This window comes from Musca domestica, unplaced genomic scaffold (genome assembly GCF_030504385.1).
Source record: "Musca domestica strain aabys unplaced genomic scaffold, Musca_domestica.polishedcontigs.V.1.1 12, whole genome shotgun sequence".
Taxonomy (NCBI): Eukaryota; Metazoa; Arthropoda; class Insecta; order Diptera; family Muscidae; genus Musca; species Musca domestica.
Window position 1 is genome coordinate 14787405 of NW_026712155.1, and position 27183 is coordinate 14814587.

General features: G+C 38.8%; 1 protein-coding gene across 1 annotated transcript in view; it reads right to left on the minus strand.

The window, feature by feature from the left end:
* Positions 1–12295: 12295 nt before the first annotated feature.
* Positions 12296–27183, minus strand: part of LOC101896689 (uncharacterized) — an 88211-nt gene continuing 73323 nt past the window's right edge. Inside the window, exons 6-10 of the mRNA XM_059118314.1 lie at positions 20007–20191; positions 19630–19736; positions 16953–17106; positions 15398–16845; positions 12296–12755 (exon numbers count right to left, since the gene is read on the minus strand). Of these exons, the coding sequence (XP_058974297.1) occupies positions 12709–12755; positions 15398–16845; positions 16953–17106; positions 19630–19736; positions 20007–20191 (1941 nt within the window). The 3' untranslated portion in view covers positions 12296–12708. The remainder of the gene's footprint in view (positions 12756–15397; positions 16846–16952; positions 17107–19629; positions 19737–20006; positions 20192–27183) is intronic.

Sequence of the window (27183 nt, forward strand, 5' to 3'; positions counted from 1 at the left end):
TCATCCTCCTTTGAAAAGCCTATACAGACTCCTTTCAAAGGAGCTTATATATCCTCCTTTCAAAGGAGCCTATACTGCCTCCTTAGAAAGAAGCCTATACAGCCTCCTTTGAAGGAGCCTATACAGCCTCTTTGAAGGAATCTATACAGCCTCCTTTGAGGGAGTCTATATAGCCTCCATTGAAGGAGTCTCTACAGACTCCTTTGAAAGAGTTATACAGCCTCCTTTGAAAGGAGTCTAAACATCCTCCTTTGCGAGGAGCCTATACAGCTTCCTTTGCGAGGAGCCTGTACTGCTTCCTTTGCGAGGAGCTTATACAGCCTCTTTGCGAGGAGCCTATACAGCCTCTTCTGAAGGAGTCTATACAACCTCCTTGTGAAGGAGCCTATACAGCATCCTTTTGAAGGAGCCTATACACTCTCCTTTGCGAGGAGTTCATACAGTCTCCTGCCGAAGGAGCCTATGCAACCTCCTTGCGAAAGAGCCAGTATCGTCTCCTTTCGAAGGAACCTATGCAACCTCCTACAACCAGCCTATACAGCTTCCCTTCGAAGGAGCCTATACAATCTCCTTTCGAAGGACTTCTTCATTTAGATCGATTGAGGACCATTTAATTAAGAAACTCTTGAAGATATTCCATCTTCTAGAAATCTCGTGAACGTATTCCATCCATAGAGGCCTATTGAAGACCTTATATTAAGAGATTACCTTTTGTAGATATGCTATCTCTGAAGGCCTTTTAAAGGTCCTCTATCTCTAGATGTTTTCTAATGAAGGTCATCTCTTTGTTTAAGGCTTCTGAAAAGAACAATTGTCGTATCTACAGAGGATCGATGAACGTCTTCTATATAAAATTGGCCTTGAAATCGTTTTTACGGTAGAAAATCTCTAAGAGATCTTCTTTCTACAAAAGACATCACAAAGCACTTCAACCTATAGAAGACTGCTTGACGAAGTCTTGAAGAACTTTTTTATATATAGAAGGACTTCCTCTAGAGATCTTCCTCTAGAAGACATCCCATCCTATCCTTTTCCATCCTACTCTACAGAAGGGGTCTCTCCATATGGCAAAGATTTTCGTTACATTTTAATTTCGATATTTGATTTTTTTGTGTGATATTTTTCTTTAGTATAACAGTTTCAATATAACCGTTATACATATTTTTTTTGGCAAAATGGCTGTGAAATTGATAAATGAAAAGTGATATGAATGTGAAATTTTACTTTTTGAAATAATTTTCACAGTTTTGGGTTGTATAACAGTTTTAATATAACTGTTATAAACCACAATAACTGTTATAAACATAATTTTAGGTCGCGTTGGCTTTTACATTGATAAGTATATACTGTGTCGTTTATTTTTGGACTGTATAACAGTTTGAAGTTAACTGTTATACTTTCCAAAACAATTTTATCATTTATGTATCGAATTTAATACATTTTTTGGAACTAATTTCTGTATAGTGCAAATGAGTGTCCAAGTTTCGAGAGAATTATTCCCTTCTCACCCACTTGACATCCATCTGTATGTCAATTTAGAAATGCAGGGGCAAAATGACTGTTTAGTTGATAAATGAAAAAGTTTGTCTATGTTTTAGTTTCAATTTTTGAAATAATTTTCACAGTTTTGGGTTGTATAACAGTTTTAATATAACTGTTATACACCACAATAACGCCTATAAACATAATTTTTGTTCGCGTTGGCTTTTAAATTGATAAGTTTATTTATTTTTGGACTGTATAACAGTTTTACGATAACTGTTATACTTTCCAAAATGAAGAAAATGAAAGATTTTTGACAAATTTTATCTTTTATGTATCGAATTTAATACATTTTTTGGAACTAGTTTCTGTATTGCGTAAATAAGTGCCCCAGTTTTGAGAGAAATACTTTCCCCTCTACTCCTTTTGGCAGCCATCTGTATGCCAATTAAGAATTATAGAGACAAAATGGCTATAAAATTGATAAATAGGAACCTTTATCTATGTTTTAATTTCAATTTTTGAAATAGTTTTTACAGTCTTGGGTTGTATAACAGTTTTTATATAACTGTTATACACCACAATAACTGTTATACACGTAATTTTTGGTTGTATTGGATGTTAAATCAATAAATAATTTTTTTGGACGGTATAACAGTTTGAAGTTTCACATATTTCACATATTTGGGTTGTATAACAGTTTTAATATAACTTTCATACACCTAATTAAATGTTATACACATAATTTTTGTTTGCGTTTGCTGTCAAATTGATAAATTAATACTGTGCCGTTATTTTTGGACTATATAACAGTTTTAATTTAACTGTTATACTCCCAAAAATTAATGAAATTAGGGATTTTTAATAATATTTTTTATTATATATCGCATTTATACATGTTTTGAAACTTATAACTGTATCTTGTAAATTAGAATCTATTTTCTGAATGAAATATTTTCTCTCCCAACCCTTTGGTAGCCATTCGCAAGTCCATTGTGAAATATAAACAAGATCCTATTTTTATAAGCTACTTCGTTCCCCTTTATGTTTCGATCCTTCGTCCCAAAGGTCCGTGATTCCCTCCAGGAAGCTGGAGCTTATTCAAAATTCCCTTAGCCATGGTCAATGTAGGTTTTGCTTCCCCATCACCAATATTTCCTCTGCTGTCTTGGTGTCCAATCGTATAACTCCTTTTGTTGTTGCTGCTGCTGCTTTTCATTTCATTGTGTGTGATACGTTGTTGATATTAAAGTGCCAAAGTTGTTGTGGCGTTTGATGTTGTTGTTTTGCTTAAACGATGGACGTTTTCCAAATCGAAACCGATACTGGACAGACAGACCATCCGACCGACAGACACAATCATTCTCAGAAATATTGGTGTAGGTCATAGAAAGATAACATGCTGTGTGTACCTTCTTTTGCATTGTATGCAAATAGAGGCTAAGGAAAAAAACAATAACAACAACTACGATGAGGACGTAAACTGCAACAAAAGCCAAGGAAGAAAAAGAAGAAGAACAAATGCAGTTTTAAATACACAAAAGCTGAGGATGAATTTTTTCGTTGTTTTGCTAACTTACCGGGACCAGTACGCTGCCTTATGGCTGTGGTAAATATTTGGAGGATCTGGATGGATAGCTGGCTGGCAGGCCGACTGCTTCCTTGGTTGAATATCTTTTTGGTTGGTCCAGAAGTTTTGGTTTTTTTTACTGTTGCAGTTGTTGTCGAGATGGCCTTTAATGCGTTAAAGCTTCGCTTACTCATTTGGTGTGGGAAACAATGGGAGATTTTGGAAATGGAGAGGAGGAGAATTTTATATGAAAAGTCAGCAAGTATAACAGATTTTTCTAGAAAAAAATTAAAAGATTAAAACCTCCAAAAAACGAAGCAGAAATCTTCGGATTATTAAGGACCATAATTTCTCCCTTATCACCCACTGTGCCTATGCTGCTGACGTTCGCTTGGGTATGAGGGGTTACACACATTTTTTGCCTTCAAGTGTTTCTATTAAACAATTTTTCGTTACTTTTTTTGGCATTTAAAGGATGCCAAAATTGTATTACAAATGTACACATATTCATATGTTTTGTAAGAGGCTTCTCTTCCCTTTACTGCTGCTGCTATTGTTGTTGTTAGTATGTGGCGTTCCAAACTACAAAACCTGGATAATTTTTATGGCATAAGTTTTGTTTCATTTTCATGAAACGACGGGTTTCGCTCATTCCGGATAGCTGCGTCATTGTCATATGAGGAGAGGGGCTACATGTAACTGTAGAACTGTTATACAGTGGGGGAAAAAGCGCGATCTTTATTATGTGTTCTGGAGAAAACCCTACTAGAGGTATAGAACGAATAGAAGACCTTTAAGAGTTCGTCTAAAAGTCTTCTATATATTGAAGAGCTTTAAGAGATTTCCTATAGAAAAAAAGATTTAAAGAGGTATTTTTAGAAATCCTTCAAGAAGTCTTTTATATCGATATCGAACCTTTAAGAGATCTTCTGTGGGCATGAGATCTTCAAGAGGTCTTCTTAAAACAGCATGCCTTTTAGAGGTCTTTTACATATAATGTTTTCTGGAGAAAAATCTCCTAGAGGTATTGAACGAATAGGAGGCCTTTAAATGTTCGTCTAAAAGTCTTCTATAGATAGAAGATATTTAAGAGATTTCTCGTAGAAAAAAGGATTTCAAGAGGTATTTTTTATAGAAATTCTCCAAGAAGTCTTTTATGTCGATATCCAACTTTTAAGAGATCTCCTGTGGGCATGAGATCTTCAAGAGGTCTTTTTAAAACAGCATGCCTTTTAGAGGTCTTATACATACAGATGATCTTCTTGAAAAACCCTGGAGATAGAAGACCGTTAAAGTATCTTTTATAGATGGTACACAATTAAAAGGTATTCTGTTGATATAAAACCTACAATAGGTCCTCAATGGATGGAAGACCTGGGAGGTACCCTGTGGCTAGAAGACCATCACAAGATCTTCAACATATGGAATATCTTCAAAGATATTTTTTGTATACTTATACTACCAGGTACCCGCTACTTCGTAAGCGAAAAGTACACATTAACATATTGGGATCGTTCCAATACTCCTCGAAATGCTCATGTCAGACCCAACAAAAATATATATATTCTTGATCCGCTTAATATTGTAAGTCGATTTAGCGATGTCTGTCTGTCTATCTGTTATAATTACGCTATCTTTGGTATGAATTGAGCTAGATGGCGAAAATTTTGCACATACAGGGTGAGAAGAAAAAACTGCAACCAATTTCAGACTGCTGTCATTTCTAAGCCATTCGTCCGACAGCTGTTAAAATTATTTCAGTGACAGCTCTTTATATTGTTTACAAGCGTACAAAAGCATTTTGGTGAGAATTTCTCGGAAAAAAAGTTATTCGTGATGGAATTCAAGCGGAATAGTGTGATAGTGTGATGTGATTTAGAGCACTCCAGCATTTAAATGAGAATAAATCTTTTGTGGCTCGTACCATTGCTCTTTACAGTGATAACCTGGTAGCGTAGGAGGGAAGAAAACAGCAAATATCAGCAGAAATGGTTCGAAAAGTAAAGAAGCGACTTCATCGAAACCCGCGGAAAAATGGCTTGTGAGCTGAACATGTCGAAATATTCCATTTGGCAAATATTGAAAAATGAGCTCGGGGTAAGCCAATGAAATTCCAAAAAGTGCAAGAACTAACACCGCAAAATAGACTCAAAAGAACTAAAGAGTTGCTTCGCATGGCCGAAAATGGCCGATGAGAAAACATTCGTTGTCCAGCAGTTTGTAAACAAAGAAATGCCAAAGAGGTCAGCTGAAAAAGTGCACTTTCGGTTGGCCACCAGAACTCAAGAGCTGGCCATGGTGACGGTGACGGTGTGGGCCGCCATAAGAACCGATGGTCGCTCTCCGCTCGTATTAATCGACCGTGGTATCAAAAAAAAATGCCGAATATTGTAGCGAAAATATTCTGGTGGGTGTATTAAAGCCATGGGCACACAAAGATTTTGGCCGCGGACCTTGGACAATCCAACAGGACTCGGCACAGGACCATCGCACTCAGCACACGCCACCCAAGAATGGTTACAAAAAATGAGGATCCTCGCTTCATTTCCAACGCACAATGTCCACCAAAATCTACGGATACCAATCCGTTGGACTATTGTGTCTGGAGTATTCTGGTAAGCAAGGTTGGCACAAAAAATACCAAAGTGTCGATCACCTCAAGCAAACATTTCGCCGGGAATGGGCCAAAATACCGCTGAGCAACATTCGGGCAGTGTGTGACGGTTTCATTGGCCGTTTGAAGGCCATAATTCATGCCAAAGGTGACCAATTCGTACAAATCTAAACTTATTCTAAAATTTTATACAATTTCCGACATTTTTTGCTTTCATTCAAAAAAATTAAAAAAAATTAAAAATTATGGTGTTTGGCTTTGTTGCAGTTTTTTTTTTATTTTTGGTTTGTATAACAGTTCCAATTTAACGGTTATACTGAGAACTGAGAATATTTGGGAACCAAAAAAATGTTTTTTTTTTCTTTTTTTATAACTTTTGGAAAAACGTTGGAAAAACTGGAAAAAATTTCAATAAAATCCCAGAGATTTTAATCAACTGGAGTTAAGCCCTTTAACATTTTCAGATGTTAAAGACCCCACTTTTTCAAAATCCAAGTTTTGAGGTCTCAAAAATCCACTGCTTGAGATCTTAAAAATCGATAGCTTAGGGATCTTAAATCTGCTTGAGATATTAAAAATCTATAGCTTAGGGTTATATTTTTAAGATTTCAAGCAGTGGATTTCTGATTCCTCAAATCTTGGATTTTTAAAAAAGTGGGGTCTTTAACATCTCAGAATATTAAAGAGCTTAACTCCAGTTTAGTAAAATCTCTCGGATTTTTTTTAAGTTTTTTCCAGAGTAGGTATTTTTACCCTGATTCTGAGGAAGTAGTTTCAACTTGGGGAACGGACCTGGATGACACGAAATCCGGTTTCAAGACCCGTATAAGATCCGGGCCGGACCTAATTTTCAAGATCCACTTCATAGGCTACCTAGTTTTTTTTTATTTTTTACACCCCCCAAAACGAGGGGTTTAAGACTTCAAAACGTGAATTTCTAAAATCTCAAGACATGGATACATTAAAGATTTTTGATGAAATTAGAGACCTCAAATTTTTTTCAAGCCTAAAAACTCGATTTTGACAAAATTTTTGAAGAACTGACTCTCCACCAACTTCAGAAGAACCTTAGTCCTGAAAACTGGAATTTTTAAATTCCAAAATCGAGAATTCTTTAAAACTTCAAACAATTTATTTTTTTTATGAATTAAAGAATTTACCCAAAATATTTTTCGATTTCAAACACCAACACCAGGACTTAATTGTTTTTGAGTAACTATTAGACCGAAGAAAATAACATTTCCTAAATTTCCATATTTCGTATTTTTTCCAGCTGATGATGATGCTGATGATTTCCAGTTACTCTGCCTTGATTTGAATATAACTTTGGAGCTTTTGGTTAAATGCCCTGCCTGGTGTTTCCCTATTCTTACAACAAATGGAAACAATTCCGCACAAAACTATGTTAAATCTGTTTTGAATGTTTCGAATCCTTTTGGATGGAGTTTTTTTTTTTGTTTTTTTTTGGTATTTTCCAAAGGTAAACACACATCCAGCCATCCAGCAGCCACCGTTTAACAATGACGACAAAAGTAACAACAAAAAACGGAATAAGAAAAAAAATATCCAGGGCCAAGTTGGCCATTGGAATGAGACTCCAGCAGGAGCAGTTTTAATGTGCAAAGCCGAACAACAACAACAATAACAATAACATTAGCCAACTACAACAACAATAATAATAAAGAGTTCGCGACTATTTGGCAACATTTAAATCGCATAAAAACGCATTCACGTTGGGGTCACGACATACCTTTTGTTCTGAATGATTTTCATATTGGGTGTGAGGGTGAGTTTTGTCTGCTCGGTGGTGGTGTTGTCGTCGTTTTGTTTGCTTATATTATTTGAATTCATGTCTGTCCATTTGTATCTGTTCGTCTGTCTGTCCATCTGAAAGACCATCCATTCCTTTGCTGCTGCTGCTGCTGAAGCTCCTCAGATGCAGTCCTCTGATGTTACATTAAATGCTGGAGTAGTAGCCAAGAAGACTGGCCTCTGACTGACACGAGTGCCACAAATATGTTGAAACGAAAAGAAAAAAAAAAATGGCAACAGCTTTTATGTCGTTGTGCGACGATGTTGTTCCACTGAATTTCATTTTATAGCTCGGTGGCTTTCCTTCGGCGATGTAACAGCGCCAATGCCAGCACCCCCAACCGATTGAAAAACCTCCAAACAAAAAAACTCCATTCAAATGTGATTTGAATTTTCCAAACACGAGTATTTTGCCAAGTTGTACACGTTTTCTTCACTTTTTCCACCAAAAAATTACCTTTCGGGTGACAAAGAAATGTTATTTTCATTTCATTGCCGGTTTTGTGTGGCAAGGATGTGAATTACTTGAATTGAGGATCGAGAGTGCCACAATACAACAACAACAACAACAAGAACTGACAAACTACCAACAAAAACAAAACATATATGTTGTTGAGAGGAACTATGGAAATTCTAACACATTGGATAATTTAAAAATTTGGACTATCCGGACTTAGACTATGGACCATCGACTTGGACCCATTTCCGTTTCAAAACCTCACACACTTTTTCCCATATTTTCTGTGAGTATGCTAAGATGAAGGATGAACTTGTGCGGTGCAAGTTTTGAATACCATGGAGTTATCTGTGAATGCAAGAAAACTGAAAAAATCAGCGTTTTGAAAATTTTTATTCAAGGATCCACAAGGATTTCTTCGAGAATTGTTCACCATTAAATATGGGCTTTTAAAAGAGAATTTTAAATGTCGATATTCAAGAGAGGGTTTTGTCAGGGCCCAAACCATGGATTTTCAAAATCGCAAACCTTTTTTGAACAACTATCAGTGCTCTAAATTAAAATTTGTTGATACCTCAAAACCTGGAATTTTCAAAACCACAAAACCTAGTCTCTAGAACGCCCTGAAAATTAATTTTAAGACACCAAAACATGGTTTTTATGATCTAAGACCTAGATTTTTTATAGCCCAAAATGAGGGTTTTAAGATCTCAAAACGTGATTTTTTAAAATCTCAAAACATGGATTTATTAAAGAGTTTTGAAAAAATTTAATCCTTTAAATTTGTATTTTTCAATACTACAAAATGTCGATTTTGAAGGTCTCCAAACAGGATTTTGTCGAGGCCCAAAACGTTGAATGTCCACCAACTTCAGAAGAACCCTTAGTCCTGAATTTTAAGAATTCAAAACTTGAAATGTTTGAGACTTCAAATTTCAAACGCCAGGATTGTGATAAGACTTTTTATGAACTGACTGTTTACTAACTTCGGAAGAACCCTTAGTCCTGAAAACTACAATTTTTAAAGTTCTAAAAACGTGGATTTTTTAAAACTCAAAAATGTTAATATTTCATGAATTCACTTTTTCCCCTATTTTCTGTGAGTATGTCAAGATGGAGGATGAACTTGTACGTTGCAAGTTTTGAACACCATGGAGCAATCTGCGAATACAAAAAACTATTTTCCTAAAAATCTATCCATAAATCGAATTTGTACGAGGTTTCTTCTATAGATTAAGATTCTCGATAGAAGACAATCAGATGGTTCCCATGGAAAGAAGTTCTTTAGAGTTAAACAAAGAAGAGTCTGAATTTTCTATGGAGATCTTCTAAAGAAAAAAACCTTGAAAAGTTCACCAAAAAATAAAAGACTTTTATAGACAGAGGTCTTCAATAGATAGAAGACCTTCGAGAGGCCTTTTCTTGGGACCCAAATCCATAAGCTTATTTGGAATAAAATAGGACTTCCAAAAGAGGATTAAAAAAAAAACAACTACAAAAAAAGTTAAAAAGTATCAGCCGGTTTTGCCGACAGATGTATACCTTCAGGCACTGTTCGTTTAGTTAAATATATTTTGACTTGTGTTATGATTATCCAAATAGTTGACTTTTTATGGGGGAGGTTCTAAAGAAGTGGGTCAATGTTGTCCATTTCGTATCTGACCTAAGTCTGATATAAATGTTCTCGATTTGGGCTATATCGACTATTTCATTCAGCTTTATATGAGAAATGTAATATTTTTTTGGAAAATTAAGAAATCTGCATGAGGTACCAGATATAGTGGACTGAGGTATCCACTTCAGTTTATGCGAATAAAATAATCAAAATTTCAATATTTTGCGTTTTATGAACTTCATAGTTATTCAAAATTTTGAAGAGAATCGGATGCTTATTTCGAATTTTGTAAGAGTTATAATAATATGATATAATTTTGTGGGGGAGACACCGGAAGGAGTAGGTCGATATTGCCCATCTCCGAATTCGATCTAAGTTTGACAATAATAATATGATGTTATCGTGCGCCAGCCAGATGGACGGACATTCCTAGACCGACTCCAAATGTTCTTGAACGGATTTGGTCCAAAGAAACCTAGGGTTATTTCGATAAGACACTATTTAGTGCTTTTCGAGCAGTTGTAGTACACATTGCCAAAACGAACTGTAATTCTTATACCTTAACATAGATCACAATATCAAAATTTCATAATTGTAGCTCTATCCCTTCACCAAATACCAATTTATAGTACACATTTCCAAAACCATCTCCATATCTCAATCCCAGATACCAACAGATAACTCAAAATCAAATTTGAGAATTCCAGTCTTACCCCTTCACTCAAATTTAGTACCACTTAGTATATTTAGAACAACTATATTACGCAATTCCAAATACACTTCCAAATCTTAATTTAAGATACCTACAGTTATCTAAATATCAAATTTCAATTTTTTATCTCCGTCACCTCATCCGAGACTAAATTTAGTAACATTCAGTATTTTTCGTACATCGTACATTTCCGATGTCGCCCCCATATATCCGGGCCAAATAGTACCAAATATAGTACTATTTTGTACTTTTCGTACACTTGAAGTTCACGTTTCCAAAATCCCCTTTTTTATCACAAACTAACCACCAACAGGGACTCCAAAGCACAATTTTAAAATTCTAACTTCCTTTGTTCACCCTTAACCAAAACGGTTCCAAATTTACATAATGCCAAATGGTACTGCTTTAGTTGAAGTTTAGTACCATTTTAGAACTTTTCGTAACATTTCGTAAAGTTTGAATTTCCAACAGCCCTGAACTCCATCAATGACTCTCATTCCTGTTTTCCGAATTCTAGCTCCTTCCACTTGTCCAATAGTATTCCAATACAATGTACATTTTATTAGTTTTCGTACCCTTTTAGTACAAATTTCCAAAATCTCAGCCTCATACGCCTTCGATATCCCATAGTCTCTCTGTCAAATTCAATAATTTACACCAGAAGGAGTGCATTTTTCAACACTTGCTCTAACATAGACCAAAATATCTGGACGAGCTAAGTACAGGGTGAGATAAAAAAACTGAAACAAAGTCAAACGCCATATTTTTTACATTTTTTTTTTTAATTTTATTGAAAATTTTAAAATAAATTTAGATTTTTTCGAATTGGTCACCTTTGGCACGAATTATGGCCTTCAAACGGCCAATGAAACCGTCATACGCTGCCCGAGGTGATCTACACTTTGGATTTTTTAGTGCCAACCTTGCTTTCCAAAATACTCCAGAACCATAGGCCAACGGATTTTGGTGGCCGTTGTGCGCTGGGAATGAAGCGAGGAACCTTATTTTGTAACCATTCTTGAGTGGCCAACCGAAGGTGCACATTCAGCATCAGTTGACCTCTTTGGCAAGTAAACACCATCATTTTGTTTGTTTACAAACTGTTGGACAACGAATGTTTGTCTCATCAGAGAAAACCAAATTCGGCAGTTCACCACTTTCGGCCAAGCGAAGCAACCGTTTAGCTCTTTTTAGTCTATTTTCTTTCTGCTGCGGTGTAAATTCTTGCACTTTTTGGAATTTCAACGGCTTTACCTCGAGCTCATTTTTCAATTTTTGCCGAATGGAATTTTGCGATATGTTCAGCTCACAAGTCATTTTTCGGCCACTGCGACGTGGGTTTCGATCAAGTCGCTTCTTTACTTTTCGAACCATTTCTGTTGATGTTGCTGTTTTCTTCCGTCCACTTCCCAAAGGGTACGCTACCATTATCACGGTAACGAGCGATGGTGTACTAGACACAAAAGATGTATTCACATTTAAATGCTGGAGTGCTCTAACGATAGCCACTTGTGGCTTTCCAGCCAAATATAAAGAAATCACACTACCACGCTTGAATTCCATAACGAATAAGTTTTTTTCTGGAAAATTCTCACCAAAATGCTTTTGTACGCTTGTAAACAATAAAATGAGCTGTTGCTGGAATAAAATTTTAACAGCTGTCGGACAACAGCTGTTTAACAGCTGAAGTTGGTTGCAAATTTTTTCTTCTCACCCTGTATGTACCAAAATATTGAGATGTCCTAGAGTTTCAGGAAAGTCGAACGCAGATAGCACACAGTTACGTAATTGAGATTTTCCAGGAAAGGAATGGGCAAATTTTGCCCAATTCAATGTCAATTACTTACCTTGTTTTGTTTGCCAGGAAGGGTAAGAAAAACGCCAGTTTTTTTTTAATTAAAAATAAATAAAATTTAAAATTTTATTACATTTTGTTCTTGTTGTTATTATCTAACGCTAATTTCTACTACTACAGAATTCTAAATTCATACAATAGAAAATATACAAAAATGAAAAAATATAAAAATCTGTAAACAATTTAAAAAAGAAAATATTTCAATATTTCTATACTCTTCTCCTCACTTTGTTAGGTTTCAAAATATGTATTGGGACTTAGTAAAGCAATTACTTTTGTTTGTCTTCCGTTATGTCTGTCGGCTTATCTCAAATGTTAAATGTTTATAACTTAAAAAACAATTGCACTATTTTTTTTCCAATTTAAAAGCTAATTTACGAACTAAGAAACTAGACAATAAACATTTAGAGAAAATTAAAAAAAAAAAAAAATAATAAATTACATTTTGTTGGCTCTTAGCCCGGACATTGTTAAATCTCTGATTTAAGGCATTGACGAGGGCTGAGAGAGAGGGAGAGAAGGGAAGAAACAGGATACTTGGCAAATTTATGACTTTTTTCCCCCTTAACAGCCCAAATAGAAATCGGTTTCCTATCGACCTTCTTGTTTGTGGTGGGGTTGACGATTTTGATCAGAATCTGGAATATAAGAAAAAAAAAAAAATTGGAAAATATTAGAATTCGAAAGAATTGAATGGAAAGAAAAAATATGTTTGGAATTTGAGCAGTAATTCTGATAAGAGAAGAGCAAGTAATCCTATACAGGTTCAAGTGATTCTATAGAAGACCAATGGCTTCATTTTACGACCAAGTGATCTTATACTTGAACCAATTAGTCTTATATAAGATCAATTAGTCATATACAAGGCAAAGTATGGTCTTATACAAGACAAAGGGGACTTATACGAGACCAAGTTATATTATAAAAGGCCAAATGATCTTTGAAAAGATCTTGTGGTCTTATACAAGTCCGAATTCTCTTATACAAAACCAAGTGGTCTTATACAAGACCAAGCGATCTTATACATGACCAATAGGTCAAATACAAGTGCAAGTGGTCTTATACAAGACCAATTAGTCTTATATTATATAAGACCAAGTGGACTTATACAAGGTCAACTGGTATAATACAAGACCAAGTGGTTTTATAAAAGGCCAAGTGGTCTTATACAAGTGGCTTATTATATTGTCATGCAGGAACAAGGGGTCTTATACAAGAACAAACAATCTTATACAAAAACAAAATGTCTTATATGAGAAAAAGTAGTCTTATACAAGATCTTGTGGTCTTATACAAGACCATGTGGTCTTATACAAGACCAAGTGGTCTTATACAGGACCAAGTGTCTTATACAGGACCAAGTGGTCTTATACAAAGTCAAGTGGTCTTATACAAGACCATGTGGTCTTATACAAGTGGCTTATTATATTGTCATGCAGGAACAAGTGGTCTTATTCAAGACCAAGCAATCTTATACAACAACAAGATGTCTTATATGAGACAAAGTGGTCTTATACAAGACCATGTGGTCTTATACAAGACCAAGTGGTCTTATACAGGATCAAGTGGTCTCATACAGGACCAAGTGGTCTTATACAAAGTCAAGTGGTCTTATACACGACCAGGTGGTCTTATACAAAGTCAAGTAGTTATACAGGAACATACAGGAACATGTGGTCTTATACAAGACCAAGTGGTCTTATACAAGACCAAGTGGTCTTATACAAGGCCAAGAGGTCTTATACAAGTGGCTTATTATATTGTCATGCAGGAACAAGTGGTCTTATACAAGAACGATCAATCTTATACAAAAACAAGATGTCTTATATGAGACAAAGTGGTCTTATACAGGAAGAAGTGGTCTTATACAGGAACATGTGGTCTTATACAAGACCAAGTGGTCTTATACAAGATCAAGTGGTCTTATACAAGACCTAGTAGTCTTATACAAGTGGTCTTATTCAAGTCCTATACAAGACCAGGCAGTCTTATACAGGTCGAAATTGCCGTATACAGTGGTCTTTCACAATACCAAGTGGTCTTATACAAGACCAAACAATCTTATACAAAAACAAGATGTCTTATATGATACAAAGTGGTCTTATACAAGACTAGGAGGTCTTATACAAGACCAAGTGGTCTTATACAAGACCAAGTGGTCTTATACAAGACCAAGTGGTCTTATACAAGACCAAGTGGTCTTATACAAGACCAAGTGGTCTTATACAAGACCAAGTGGTCTTATACAAAGTCAAGTGGTCTTATACAAAGTCAAGTGGTCTTATACAGGAACATGTGGTCTTATACAAGACCATGTGTTCTTATACAAGATCAAGTGGTCTTATACAGTGCTAAGAGGTCTTATACAAGTGGCTTATTATATTGTCATGAAGGATCAAGAGGTCTTATACAAAGTCAAGTGGTCTTATACTGGAACATGTGGTCTTATACAAGACCATGTGTTCTTATACAAGACCAAGTGGTCTTATACAAGACCAAGTGATCTTATACAAGGCCAAGAGGTCTTATACAAGTGGCTTATTATATTGAGGTCTGAAACGAGACTAAGTGGTCTTATACAAGACCATGTGGTCTTATACAAGACCATGTGTTCTTATACAAGACCATGTGGTCTTATACAAGACCATGTGTTCTTATACAAGACCAAGTGGTCTTATACAAGACCAAGTGGTCTTATACAGAACCAAGTGGTCTTATACAGAACCAAGTGGTCTTATACAAAATCAATTGGTCTTATACAAGATCCAGTGGTCTTATACAAGTGGCTTATTATATTCTCATGAAGGAACAAGTGGTCTTATACAAGACTAAGAGGTCTTATACAATACCAAGTTGTCTTATACAAGACCAAGTGGTCTTATACAAGACCAAGTGGTCGTATACAGGACCAAGTGGTCTTATACAAGACCAAGTGGTCTTATACAAGACCAAGTGGTCTTATACAACACCAAGTGGTCTTATACAGGACCAAGTGGTCTTATACAAAGTCAAGTGGTCTTATACAAGTCCAATTGGACCAAGTTTTCTTATACCGTGGTCTTAACAAAACCAACTGGTCTTATATAATACCAAGTGGACTTATACAAGTCCAATTGGTCTTATACAACTCCAAGCGGTCTTATACAATACAAAGTGTTTTTATTCAATTCCATGTAGTCTTATACAATTCCAAGTGGTCTTATACAAAACCTTGCGCTCTTATACAAAACCATGTGATCTACATTTTTATAATTTGCCTCTAATACCCTTCAAAACTTACCACTTTTTCCCTGCAGATCATCGGGTCGCTCACACTTCATGGCAGCCTCAGTCGACGTCGCCGCCGCAGCTAAACTTTCCTGGTGGTGCTCATTATGGCTCGTTTCACCCAGACTAAGGATCCTCTGCTGATTTTGTGTACTCAATAGGTGATTATAATGATCCGAACTTAACATGTGGGAAGACCAAGGTGGCGGTGGTGGTGGACAGTGATGATGATGGGGATGAACAGCAGCAGCAGCTGGATGAGAATGGGGTTGGTGGTGATGATGATGAGGATGACTCATCACCATTGGCAAGCCTTCGGAATTGAGGCAAGTTACACAGCCATCGACAACGGGCACCAATTGTTCGGGCATCCATTCGAAGGAGAAGGCCGAACCCAATGTGGCAGCTATACCTGAATTACAATTTCCCCCCACACCCATGGTGGGCGGGGCACTGGTTGGTGTTGGTGGGGTGGTGGTTATGCAGGGACTTAGTTCTTGTTGTGACGACGAGGAGTTATCTAGTTTTTGGGCACTTTCCGACCACGGGGGACTGGGATTCCATTGATCCATAAATTCGGCTGGATCGGGAGGTAATAATTTGTTGAGTAATCGAGGCCGTGTCGGCACCACGGTAGCAAATATCACCGAAGAATGACTATCAGGGGTGCGATGATAGACTGGATCCAGTTCACAAATCTCATAATGACTACCCTCCTCACAGGGATCTGGCACATAAATGGGTTCCAGCTTCCCTAGGGCTCTTCGCTTGGCCGGTGCTACTGGTGGTGGACTTACACGGCTATGACTGGCACATGACAGGGTATAACTGGTGGCGGCAGAGACATGACTTGATATCGAACTATTGGCACTTTCACAGCGTAAATCGGCACCATTCGATTTGTTGGAGGAGGGAGAACGAGCGGGAGATATGGAATGATTGGAAACAGCTCCTCCGCCTCCACCGCCCAATTGACTATAATCCACTGGCTCTAACCTCAAATGTGCACCATTGGGTAAATGCCCTGCGCCCGTATCACTTACCACACGAGAATCGGGAGAGTCCATTAACACCTCACCATTTGTTCGATTTGGCAAAGCGTTAGAGGCACCATTCATGGGCATTTCTCCACTGCCACCCGAGTGAAATGAGCCATAATGTGTGGGCATATGCGGATGAGGATGATATTGGTGCTGTAGCGGATGTGTATGGTGATTTGTGGCATGATGCAATCCTGAGTAGGGTGAACCCACCACAGAGGTGGGTGAAAACGCCGATGCAGCCGTGTGATGATGTATGTGATGGTGATGGTAATAGACGGAAGCAGGATTCCCAGAGGCTGGCGTAGTGGCCGGCACTCGAGTCCCCCCATCATAGGGTAGGCCGAATTGTATTTTCGATTGCACGGTGTAATAATGATAGAGCCAGGAATTCAGCAGCATCACAGAGGCTTCACGTTCGCTGCAAAGGGATAAAAAAAGGGGGGAAAGGGTGGTATAAATTTTGACATCTGTGGATTAATTTTCGAGGGGAAGGGAGGAGGAGAATGGGTAATTTCTTCAACTTACTTCAACACTTGGTTGGTACACACAATGACTGGCTGCTGATTGGTATCCTGGGCATCTCGCACCTGCAGCACAACATGAACCCATATAAAATTTCCCTGACGCCGTTGCATGCGTACCAATAGAATACATGAACGATCCTGTTCGGATTGAGTTACTGAAAAAGACAATTGAAAATCAAATATTTTTTATTCGATGTAAGTTTTGAGGAACGCGCAGGATCATAGAAGACGAGAAAGTTTTCTCATTAAAGGCGATTTCATAGAATGTCAGGAGATGATTTCATAGAAGGCCAAGAGGTCTTCTGAGAAGACCTCTTTCTAATAGAAGGCCAGAAGTTAGTCTCAGAGGAGGCCAAAACGTCTTCTAATAGAAGAGCAGAAGGATTTCTCAAATGTGGTCATAGGGTCTTCTCAGAGGAGGCCAGAAGGTCTTCTCTGAGAAGGCCAGAAGGTCTTCTAAGAGGAGGCCAGAAGGTCTTCTCAGAGGAGGCCAGAAGGTCTCAAAGAAGGCCAGGAGATCTTCTCAGAAAAGGCCAGAAGGTTTTCTCATAGAAGGCCAGAAGGTTTTCTCTTAGAAGGCCAGAGGAGGCCAGAAAATCTTCTCATAGAAGCCCAGAAGGCCTTCTCAGAGAAGCCCAGAAGGTCTTCTCAGATGAGGCCAGAAGGCCTTCTCAGATGATGCTAGAAGGTGTTCTCAGAGGAGGACAAAAGGTCTTCTCAGAGGAGGCAAAATATCATCTCAGAGGAAACCAGAAGGCCCTCTCAAAGGAGACCAGGAGATCGTCTCAGAGATTTCCAGAAGATCTTCTCAGAAAAGGCAAAAAGGTCTTCTCAGAGTAGACCACAAGTTCTTTTCAGAGAAGGCCAGAAGGTCGTCTCAGAGAAGGTCTTCTCGGAGAAGGCTAGAAGATCTTCTCAGAAAAGGCCAGAAGGTATTCTCAGAGAAGGTCAGAAGGTCTTCTCAGAGAATGCCAGAAGGTCTTCTCAGAGAAGGCCAGAAGGTCTTCTCAAAGAAGGCCAGAAGATCTTCTCAGAAAAGGCCAGAAGGTATTCTCAGAGAAGGTCAGAATGTCTTCTCAGCGAAGGCCAGGAGGTCTTCTCAGAGAAGACCAGAAGTCTTCTCAAAAAAGGCCAGAAGGTCTCCTCAGAGGCCAGAAGGTCTTCTCATAGAAGGCCAGAAGGTTTTCTCAGAGGAGGCCAGAAGGTCTTCTTAGGAAAGGCCAAAAGGTATTCTCAGAGAAGGCCAGAAGGTATTCTCAGAGAAGGTCAGAAGGTCTTCTCAGAGAAGGCCAGGAGGTCTTCTCAGAGAAGGCCAGGAGGTCTTCTCAGAGAAGACCTCAAGTCTTTTCAAAAAAGGCCAGAAGGTCTCCTCAGAGGCCAGAAGGTTTTCTCAGAGGAGGCCAGAAGGTCTTCTTAGGAAAGGCCAAAAGGTATTCTCAGAGAAGGCCAGAAGGTCTTCTTAGAGGAGGCCAGAAGGTATTCTCAGAGGAGGCCAGAAGGTCTTCGCAGAGGAGGCCAGAAGGTCTTCTCAGAGGAGGCCAGAAGGTCTTCTCAGAGGAGGCCAGAAGGTCTTCTCAGAGGAGGCCAGAAGGTCTTCTCAGAGGAGGCCAGAAGGTCTTCTCAGAGGAGGCCAGAAGGTCTTCTCAGAGGAGGCCAGAAGGTCTTCTCAGAGGAGGCCAGAAGGTCTTCTCAGAGGAGGCCAGAAGGTCTTCTCAGAGGAGGCCAGAAGGTCTTCTCAGAGGAGGCCAGAAGGTCTACTCACAGAAGAGCTGAAGAAGGTCTTCTCAGAGGAGGCCAGAAGGTCTTCTCAGGCCAGAAGGTCTTCTCAGGCCAGAAGGTCTTCTCAAAGTAGGCCAGAAAGTCTTCTCAGAGGAGGCCAGTAGGTCTTCTCAGAGGAGGCCAGTAGGACTTCTCAGAGTAGGCCAGTAGGTCTTCTCAGAGGAGGCCTGTAGGTCTTCTCAGAGGAGGCCTGTAGGTCTTCTCAGAGGAGGCCTGTAGGTCTTCTCAGAGGAGGCCTGTAGGTCTTCTCACAGAAGAGCTGAAGAAGGTCTTCTCAAAAAAGAGCTGAAGAAGGTCTACTCACAGAAGAGCTGAAGAAGGTCTTCTCAAAAAAGAGCTGAAGAAGGTCTACTCACAGAAGAGCTGAAGAAGGTCTTCTCAAAAAAGAGCTGAAGAAGGTCTGCTCACAGAAGAGCTGAAGAAGCTCTTCTCACAGAAGAGCTGATGATCTTCCCACAGAAGAGCTGATGATCTTCTCACAGAAAAGCTGATGATCTTCTCACAGAAGAGCTGAAGAAGGTCTTCTCACAGAAGAGCTGAAGAAGGTCTTCTCACAGAAGAGCTGAAGAAGGTCTTCTCACAGAAGAGCTGAAGAAGGTCTTCTCACAGAAGAGCTGAAGAAGGTTTTCTCACAGAAGAGCTGAAGAAGGTCTTCTCACAGAAGAGCTGAAGAAGGTCTTCTCACAGAAGAGCTGAAGAAGGTCTTCTCACAGAAGAGCTGAAGAAGGTCTTCTCACAGAAGAGCTAATGGTCTTCTCAGAGAAAGCCAGAAGGATTTCTAATGGAAGAGGACAAGAAGGTCTTCTAATGGAAGAGGACTAGAGGTCTCCTAATGGAAGAAGATCGATCATTCTGCCTTTATAAGGTTTAATTAATTTTTAATTCTGAGCTCTACTTACTTAGTCTATGTTTACTTTGAGCCTCTCGCAGATTATCCGAATGTATCAGACCATACCAGGATTGTCCCTGAATATCACCTCTGGAATAGCCCAAATGGAATTCGCCACTGAAATTGAAAACACACAAAAACAACAATTAGAATCCAGTCATAAATAACTGACCTTCACAGAGCCTGTGGCCAAAATGAAAAAAAACTACAACTGAGTCTTGGACACTCGGAGGCCAGTATCCACTGGTGGACGCATGCGAGTCACAATCGGGGGGATACTGGTTGGTGACCAAGAGCTCAGTGGTAGTGATCGCCAAATAACAAATAAAAAATAATAATAAAATCGTTGTTTTTTTTTTTTGTTTTGGCGAAACTAGTCCGACTTACTTTTTGTCAATGTGCGCTATTTTCATGTCCATGGAGTGGATGGTGGTAAAAACATTGGTGGCACCCTGCACCACACACTCCCTGGTCTCGGGCATGGCGATCGGTGTGCATGTGGCCAAGAATACGGGTTCGTTGCGGCTGCAAAGTGGCAGAAATGACAAATAATGACCCTGAACCAGTACCACCTAAAAGAGAATATCGAAGAGAAGAAGAAGAAAAAAAAAAAGAAAAACAAACAAAAAATGAAACAAAATTGAAAATAGAAATCAAAAGAACAACTGGAGAGTAATTGCCGAATGGAGAGTTGAATGTTTATGACAATCTTTTTGGGGACCAAATCACTTGTTGTTGTCTTAACTATTTTGGTGTTGTTGTTTTTTTCACAAAAAGTGATTGTGTTTGTTCCGAATTCTTACAACTCTATGTCTCCAAATTCTGAATCGTTATTACATTCTAATCGATGTTGTAAAATTGATATGAGAAGGAACATGACTTGGTTAGTTGGTTGGTCGTAGGTTTTTTTTTACATGTTCGGAAATGGAGTTAATAAAGGGTAGACATGCGCTTTGTAAATTGTTGGCTTTAATGTTTGATTAATGTTATTTAAAATTACGATAATTCAAATAATTTATGGCAATTGAAGTTTTGGGGGTTTTGTTCGGATTTTAGAGTGGTGGAATGTCAACATTTTATGTTTTCAGTAACAAGTGCTCGGAAAAGATAAAAATCCTAAAAATGGGACCAAATCATAAGAATATCAAATATATAGGAGGTTCTCTGTCTCTAGAAGACCTGTGGGAATTCTTCTGTCAATAGAAGACCGGCAGAAGGTCTTCTGTCCATAGAAGACCGGCATAAAGTCTTCTGTCCATAGAAGTCCGGCAGAAGGTCTTTTGTCCATAGAAAACCGGCAGAAGATCTTCTGTCCACAGAAGACCTGCAGAAGGTCTTTTGTCCACAGAAGACCTGCAGAACGTCTTCTGTCCACAGAAGACCGGCAGAAGGTCTTCTATCCATAGAAGACCGGCAGAAGGTCTTCTGTCCATAGAAGACCGGCAGAAGGTCTTCTGTCCATAGAAGAGCGGCAGAAAGTCTTCTGTCCATAGAAGTCCGGCAGAAGGTCTTCTGTCCATAGAAAACCGGCAGAAGATCTTCTATCCACAGAAGACCGGCAGAAGGTCTTCTGTCCACAGAAGACCGGCAGAAGGTCTTCTGTCCACAGAAGACCGGCAGAAGGTCTTCTGTCCACAGAAGACCGGCAGAAGGTCTTCTGTCCACAGAAGACCTGCAGAAGGTCTTCTGTCCACAGAAGACCGGCAGAAGGTCTTCTGTCCACAGAAGACCGGCAGAAGGTCTTCTATCCATAGAAGACCGGCAGAAGGTCTTCTGTCCATAGAAGACCGGCAGAAGGTCTTCTGTCCATAGAAGACCGGCACAAGGTCTTCTGTCCATAGAAGACCTGCAGAAAGTCTTCTATCCATCGAACACCGGCAGAAGGTCTTCTGCCCATAGAAGACCGGCAGAAGGTCTTCTGTCCATAGAAGACCGGCAGAAGGTCCTCTGTCCATAGAAGACCGGCAGAAGGTCTTCTGTCCATAGAAGACCGGCAGAAGGTCTTCTGTCTATAGAAGACCGGCAGAAGGTCTTCTGTCCATAGAAGACCGGCAGAAGGTCTTTTGTCCATAGAAGACCAGTAGGAGGTCTTCTGTCCAACAGAAGACCTACAGGAGATCTTCAGTTAATAGTAGACCTACAGGAGATCTTCTGTCTACCGGAGATCTTCTGTCCATAGAAGATCTGTTAGGATCTTCCGTCTAATACCCATTTAAGCTCCCCCAAAAAACTTATTTCAGCACCCTCCTAAAACAAACTTTCAGCTCCTCCGAATAACCCATTTTAGCTTCTCCAAAAATATTTTCGGCTTCTCCAAGAACACCCTCTTCGTTTCCCAAAAAGACAATTTTGAGCTCTTCCTTAGCTCCTCTAAAAATTCCCCTTTCAGGTCCCCTAAAAATTTTCTACTCAGCTCCTCCGAAAAGATCCTCTTCAGCTCCAAAAAAATACCCTATTCAGCTCCTCCAAAACGCGTTCTTCAGTTCCCCAAAAATACACTTTCAGCTCCTTCAAAAGAATCTTTCCAGGTCCGTTTTAGGAGTCTCTAAAAATACCCTTTTTATGTTCTCTAGAAAGACCTTTTTCAGCTCCCCCAAATATACACCCTCCAAAACGCGTTCTTCAGTTCCCTAAAAATACACTTAGATCACCTTCAAATGACCCTTTCCAGGTGCTTTTTAGGCACCTCCAAAAATACCCTTTTAAAGTTCTCTAGAAAAACCCTTTTCAGTTACCACAAAAATACACCCTCAGCTTCTCATAACCTTAAAAAATATCCCTTTCAGGTTCCCAAAGAAGGTTTTTTGGAGGAGCTGAAAGGGGAATTTTTAGAGAAGCTGAAAAGGTTATTCTGGTTATACCCAAAATTCCATTTTTCAGCTCCTCCAGAATACCCTTTTCAGCTTCTCTAAAAATTCCCCTTTGAGCTTCTCCAAAAATACTTTTTTTAACGTTTACAGAAAGACAATTTTCAGCTCCCTCAAAAAATACCGTTTTAACCTCCCCATAGAAGCGCTTTTCAGTTCCCCAAACGATCCTCTTTAGCTCCCGAAAAAAAACGCTTTACATCCCCCCAAAAAATACCCTCTTCAGCTCGTCTAAAAAGACACCTTTCAGTTTCCCCAAAAATACCCTTTTCTGCTCCCCTCAAAGACCCTCTTAAGCTCTACAAAAAATACACCATCAGCGGCTTCGAAACTCCTTCTTCAGTTCCCCAAAAGACCCTTTTCAGCTCCTCAAAAAAGACCCTTTAAAATATACCATTTGCTTCCCATTCCCATACCGTAAAAATACCTTTTTCGGTTCCTCAAAGAAGGGCGTATTCAGTTCCCCAAAAATAGCTTTCAGCCTTTCAAAAAATACCTTTTCAGCTCCTCCACAAACACACTCCTATCCCAAAAAGCCTCCTATTTAGTTCCTCCTTCCACAGCTCTATAAAATATACACCTTCAGTTCTTTCGAAAAGACCCATTAAAATACCCTTTTCAACTCCATCTGCCCTTTGCAGATCCCCAAAAATACCATTTTCAGATCCCCAAAAATGCCATTAGGTTTCCCAAAGAAGACCCTTTTCTTCTCCCCCAAAAACACTTTCCGCTCCACAAAATATCTTTATAAGCTCCCCAAAAATATTATTTTAAGCTTCTCCAAAAAGAGTCTTTTCTTCCCAAAAGATTCCTTTGCAGTTCCCAAGAATACCCTCTCAGTTCCGCAAAAGGTATCCTTATCAGATTCAAATAATGTTCTCGGTTCTGCAAAAATTACCCTTATTAGCTTCAAAAAATCGTTTCAGCTTCCTAAAAATACTCTTTTTGAAACCGCTCAAATACCTTTTTCGGGTCCACCAAATGAATATTTTCAACTCCACAAAAAATGTCCTACAAAAAACCTTTATCAGTCCCTCTAGTATCCTTTGCAGCTCCCAAAAAATACTGAAAGGTTATTTTTTGGTAGCTGCAAGGAATACTAGTGGGACTGGTAAAGGTTTTTTGTAGAATTTTTTTGTGGAGTTGAAAATGTTTATTTGGTGGACCCGAAAAAGGTATTTGAGCTGTTTCAAAAAGAGTAAGAGCAAGAAATACCCTCATCAGCATCAAATATTTTTTTTTCCCAAAAATACTTTTTTTTTAAACCCGTCAAGAGGTATTTGACAACAAATAAAACATTTTTAGATCCTCGAAAATACCCTTTTTACCTCTGTCAAAAATACACCCAAAAATTGCCTCTTCCGCTAAAAATGACCTTCATTTCGTCCAAAAAGCTCGTCTATAGAGGGAACTCCCTTCTGCTAAGCCTATAAAAAGAGTCTCCTTAATCAACTGCGTCTGTAGAGGATACACCCATTCGGTTCCTCTGTCAATACTCCCTATAGAATCACATCCGGATCTTTTATATATGAAATGTCTCTCATAGGTCTTCTTTTATTCAAAATTCCCCCAATACTCATTATACCTCTCCTTTAGATTATGGCATTTATAAGGCTGTCTCTGCTGGCACCACCAAAAGTCTCTACTTAGCTTGCCTAAATAAGATCTCAAACCTGCAACAAACCAACAACCAACATGGACGAAGACAGCAAAAAATTTGGAGTGGGTGTTAAAATAATTGGATCGCAGCGTCTTATTATTGTTGTGCTCTCCATTGTCTTCGTCTTTGCCATTTTCATTTGATTTGGCAATTTTTGTGGCACTTCAACGCAAAGGATGTTCCAATTTCAATTTTGTGGTTGTTGTTGCTGCTGGTGTTCAGTCCTCATTGATTTTTTGCTATTCAATTATTCTTGAAATAGAAATCATTAAAATACACACACACACAATGACACACACATAATAATTATTATTATAAGTATGTGTTTGAGTGTGTATGTGTGTTATGAATGAAACGAATGCGAAAATCATTTGAAAACGTAACGAAAATTTAGTTGCCCAACTGTGAGTGGTGTTGGTGGTGGTGCTGGTGTTGCTGTCTTAAATTAGTTGTTATCGGCCTGATGCTGTTGCTTCAACAGCTGCTCCAGTGCTTGTGCTTGCTCTTAGTCCGACCAACAACCAAGCCACGTTGCCTGATAAAGATGACGCCCACATGCTGTCATCACAGAAATATAATGTGACACACATTGTTACCCCGGTGGCAAGAGAGCTACCAACCACCAGCAGCATCAGCAGCAGTACTTGGAAACACACAATAAAAAATGAAAACGCAAAGAAACGTCTTGCGACAAAATTGAAACCGCCCGGCCGCATCGCTAACTCTGCGACACACAACTTCATTGCGTTGTGTTGTCACCGTGACACTATCAGTTCGAGGCGATCATGCCAAATTTTTGACGTTTGTAACTCATAATGTGACTGACGACTACTGTTGGCTGTGCCTTGTTGGTGCTGAGGAACAAGACTACTGCTGTGATCCTTTTGTATGGACGCACAACACACGACACGACAAGTGAGTGAGCTAACCATCCAACCAACCACTGAACAGAAAACATGATGAGTTGATGATTGAATGAATGAGTTGCTGGGGCGTCAGTGTTTTGTAGTTTGAAGGAGGAGTTAAGGGAAACTCTCTACCTTCAAGCTCAACTCTCCTTGAGCTACTAGGAAATAACTGACAGATCTTATTAGACGGTATCAGACCTAACTCCAAAACCAAGTTCTTTCTTAGAAGACCTTAATAGATTGTTAGAAGTCTTTGAAATACTTTTTAACTGTAACGCGCATCCAAAAGCCAAAAATTTATGGGAGAACTCAGAAAAATCTTGAACATCCGAAGGTTTTTCCAGAACCTTTGATGCTACGAGATGTTTTATATCCATAACCATTGGTGGATACATTCTAGAACCCATCCCTCAAATAGTCCAAATTTTTAAGGAAAATCCTTTATTTCATAGAGAGATAAATTCCTCTCCGATTTTGTTCAAGGTCAGGTGCGAAAATGAACAATATCGGCCGACTCCTTATACTTCCCACACAAACGGCTAGCATGGAAGCCTTTGGGTCATGGATAAACTTTTCTAGGCCATCTGTCATAATAAGAGCTCCAGAAGTGAGAGAGAAGATTTTTAATCTTTTCATAGACGATGTATGGATGTGTAGATCTTCTTATACAACATATTCAGAACTTCTCGTAGAAGATCTGTAGATCTTCTCGAAGGGGTTTTGTAAATCCTCTCCCGGAAGATCGGTAGATCTTCTTATAGAAATCCTGTAGATCCTCTCATGGAGGATCTGTACATCTTCTCGTAGAAGATTTTTATATTCTCTGGCAGGAGATCGATCAGTAGATCCTTTTATAAAAAAATCTGTAGATCTTCTTATTGATGTCCCTTAGATCTTCTCATAGAAGATCTGGAGATCTTCACATAAGAAATCTAGAGGTCGTCTCATAGAATATGTGGAGATCTTCTTATAGAAGATCTGGATATGTGCTCATAGAAGATCTGTAGACTTCTTCATAGAAGATCTGGAGATCTTCTTATAGCAGATCTGGAGACTTTCTCATAGAAGATCTGGAGATCTTCTCATAGCAGATCTGGAGACTTTCTCATAGAAGATCTGGAGATCTTCTCATAGCAGATCTGGAGAACTTCTCAAAGAGAATCTGGAGATCTTCTCATAGATGATCTAGAGATCCTCTCATAGAAGATCTGTTGATTTTTTCATAGAAGATCTGGAGATCTTTTCATAGAAGATCTGTAGATCTTTTCATAGAAGATCTAGAGGACTTCTCAGAGAATATCTGGTGTTCTTCTTATAGAAGATCTGGAGATCTTCTCATAGCAGATCTGGAAAACTTCTCAAAGAGGATCTGGAGACTTTCTCATAGAAGATCTAGAGGTCTTCTCATAGAAGTTCTGTAGATCTTCTTATAGAAGATCTAGAGATCCTCTCATAGAAGATCTGTAGATTTTTTCATAGAAGATCTAGAGGACTTCTCAGAGAATATCTTTAGATCACCTTATAGAAGATCTGGATCCAGATCTTCCAGTAGATCTTCGAATGTTGTTATGCGGTATTTTGACCCATTCCCTGCGAAGCGCTTGCTTGAGGTGATCGACACTTTGGTATTTTTTTAGCGGCAACCTTGCTTTCTAAAATACTCCAGTCACATTAGTCCAACGGATTGGTGAAGGGATAGAGCTGGAATCTCGAAATTTGATATGGATGTCACTGTTGGTGTCGGTAGTTGAGAGAGGGAGGTGATTTTGGAATACGTACTATAAACGTACGAAAAGTGCAAAATGTTACAAAATGTGACGTTGGTTGTTGGGATGGAGATGGAATTCTGAATTTCGGTAGTTGGAGAAAGGGTTTTTTTTTGGTATGGAGGCCACTGTTGTTATATAGTTTTGAAAGAAGGAGGTGGACTTGGAAATGCGTACTATGATTGTTCGAAAAGCACCTAACGGTACCAAATTAGCCGTTGCGGGAATGTATAAGAGCTTGAATCCGGAAATTTCATATTAAGGTAAATTTTTATGAAGAATTTGACTTCAAAAGGGTTGATGAAGGTCATCAAGTTTGCCCTAAGATAGGTTTCCTGGGTGCAGAGTTTTCTTCAAAAAAAA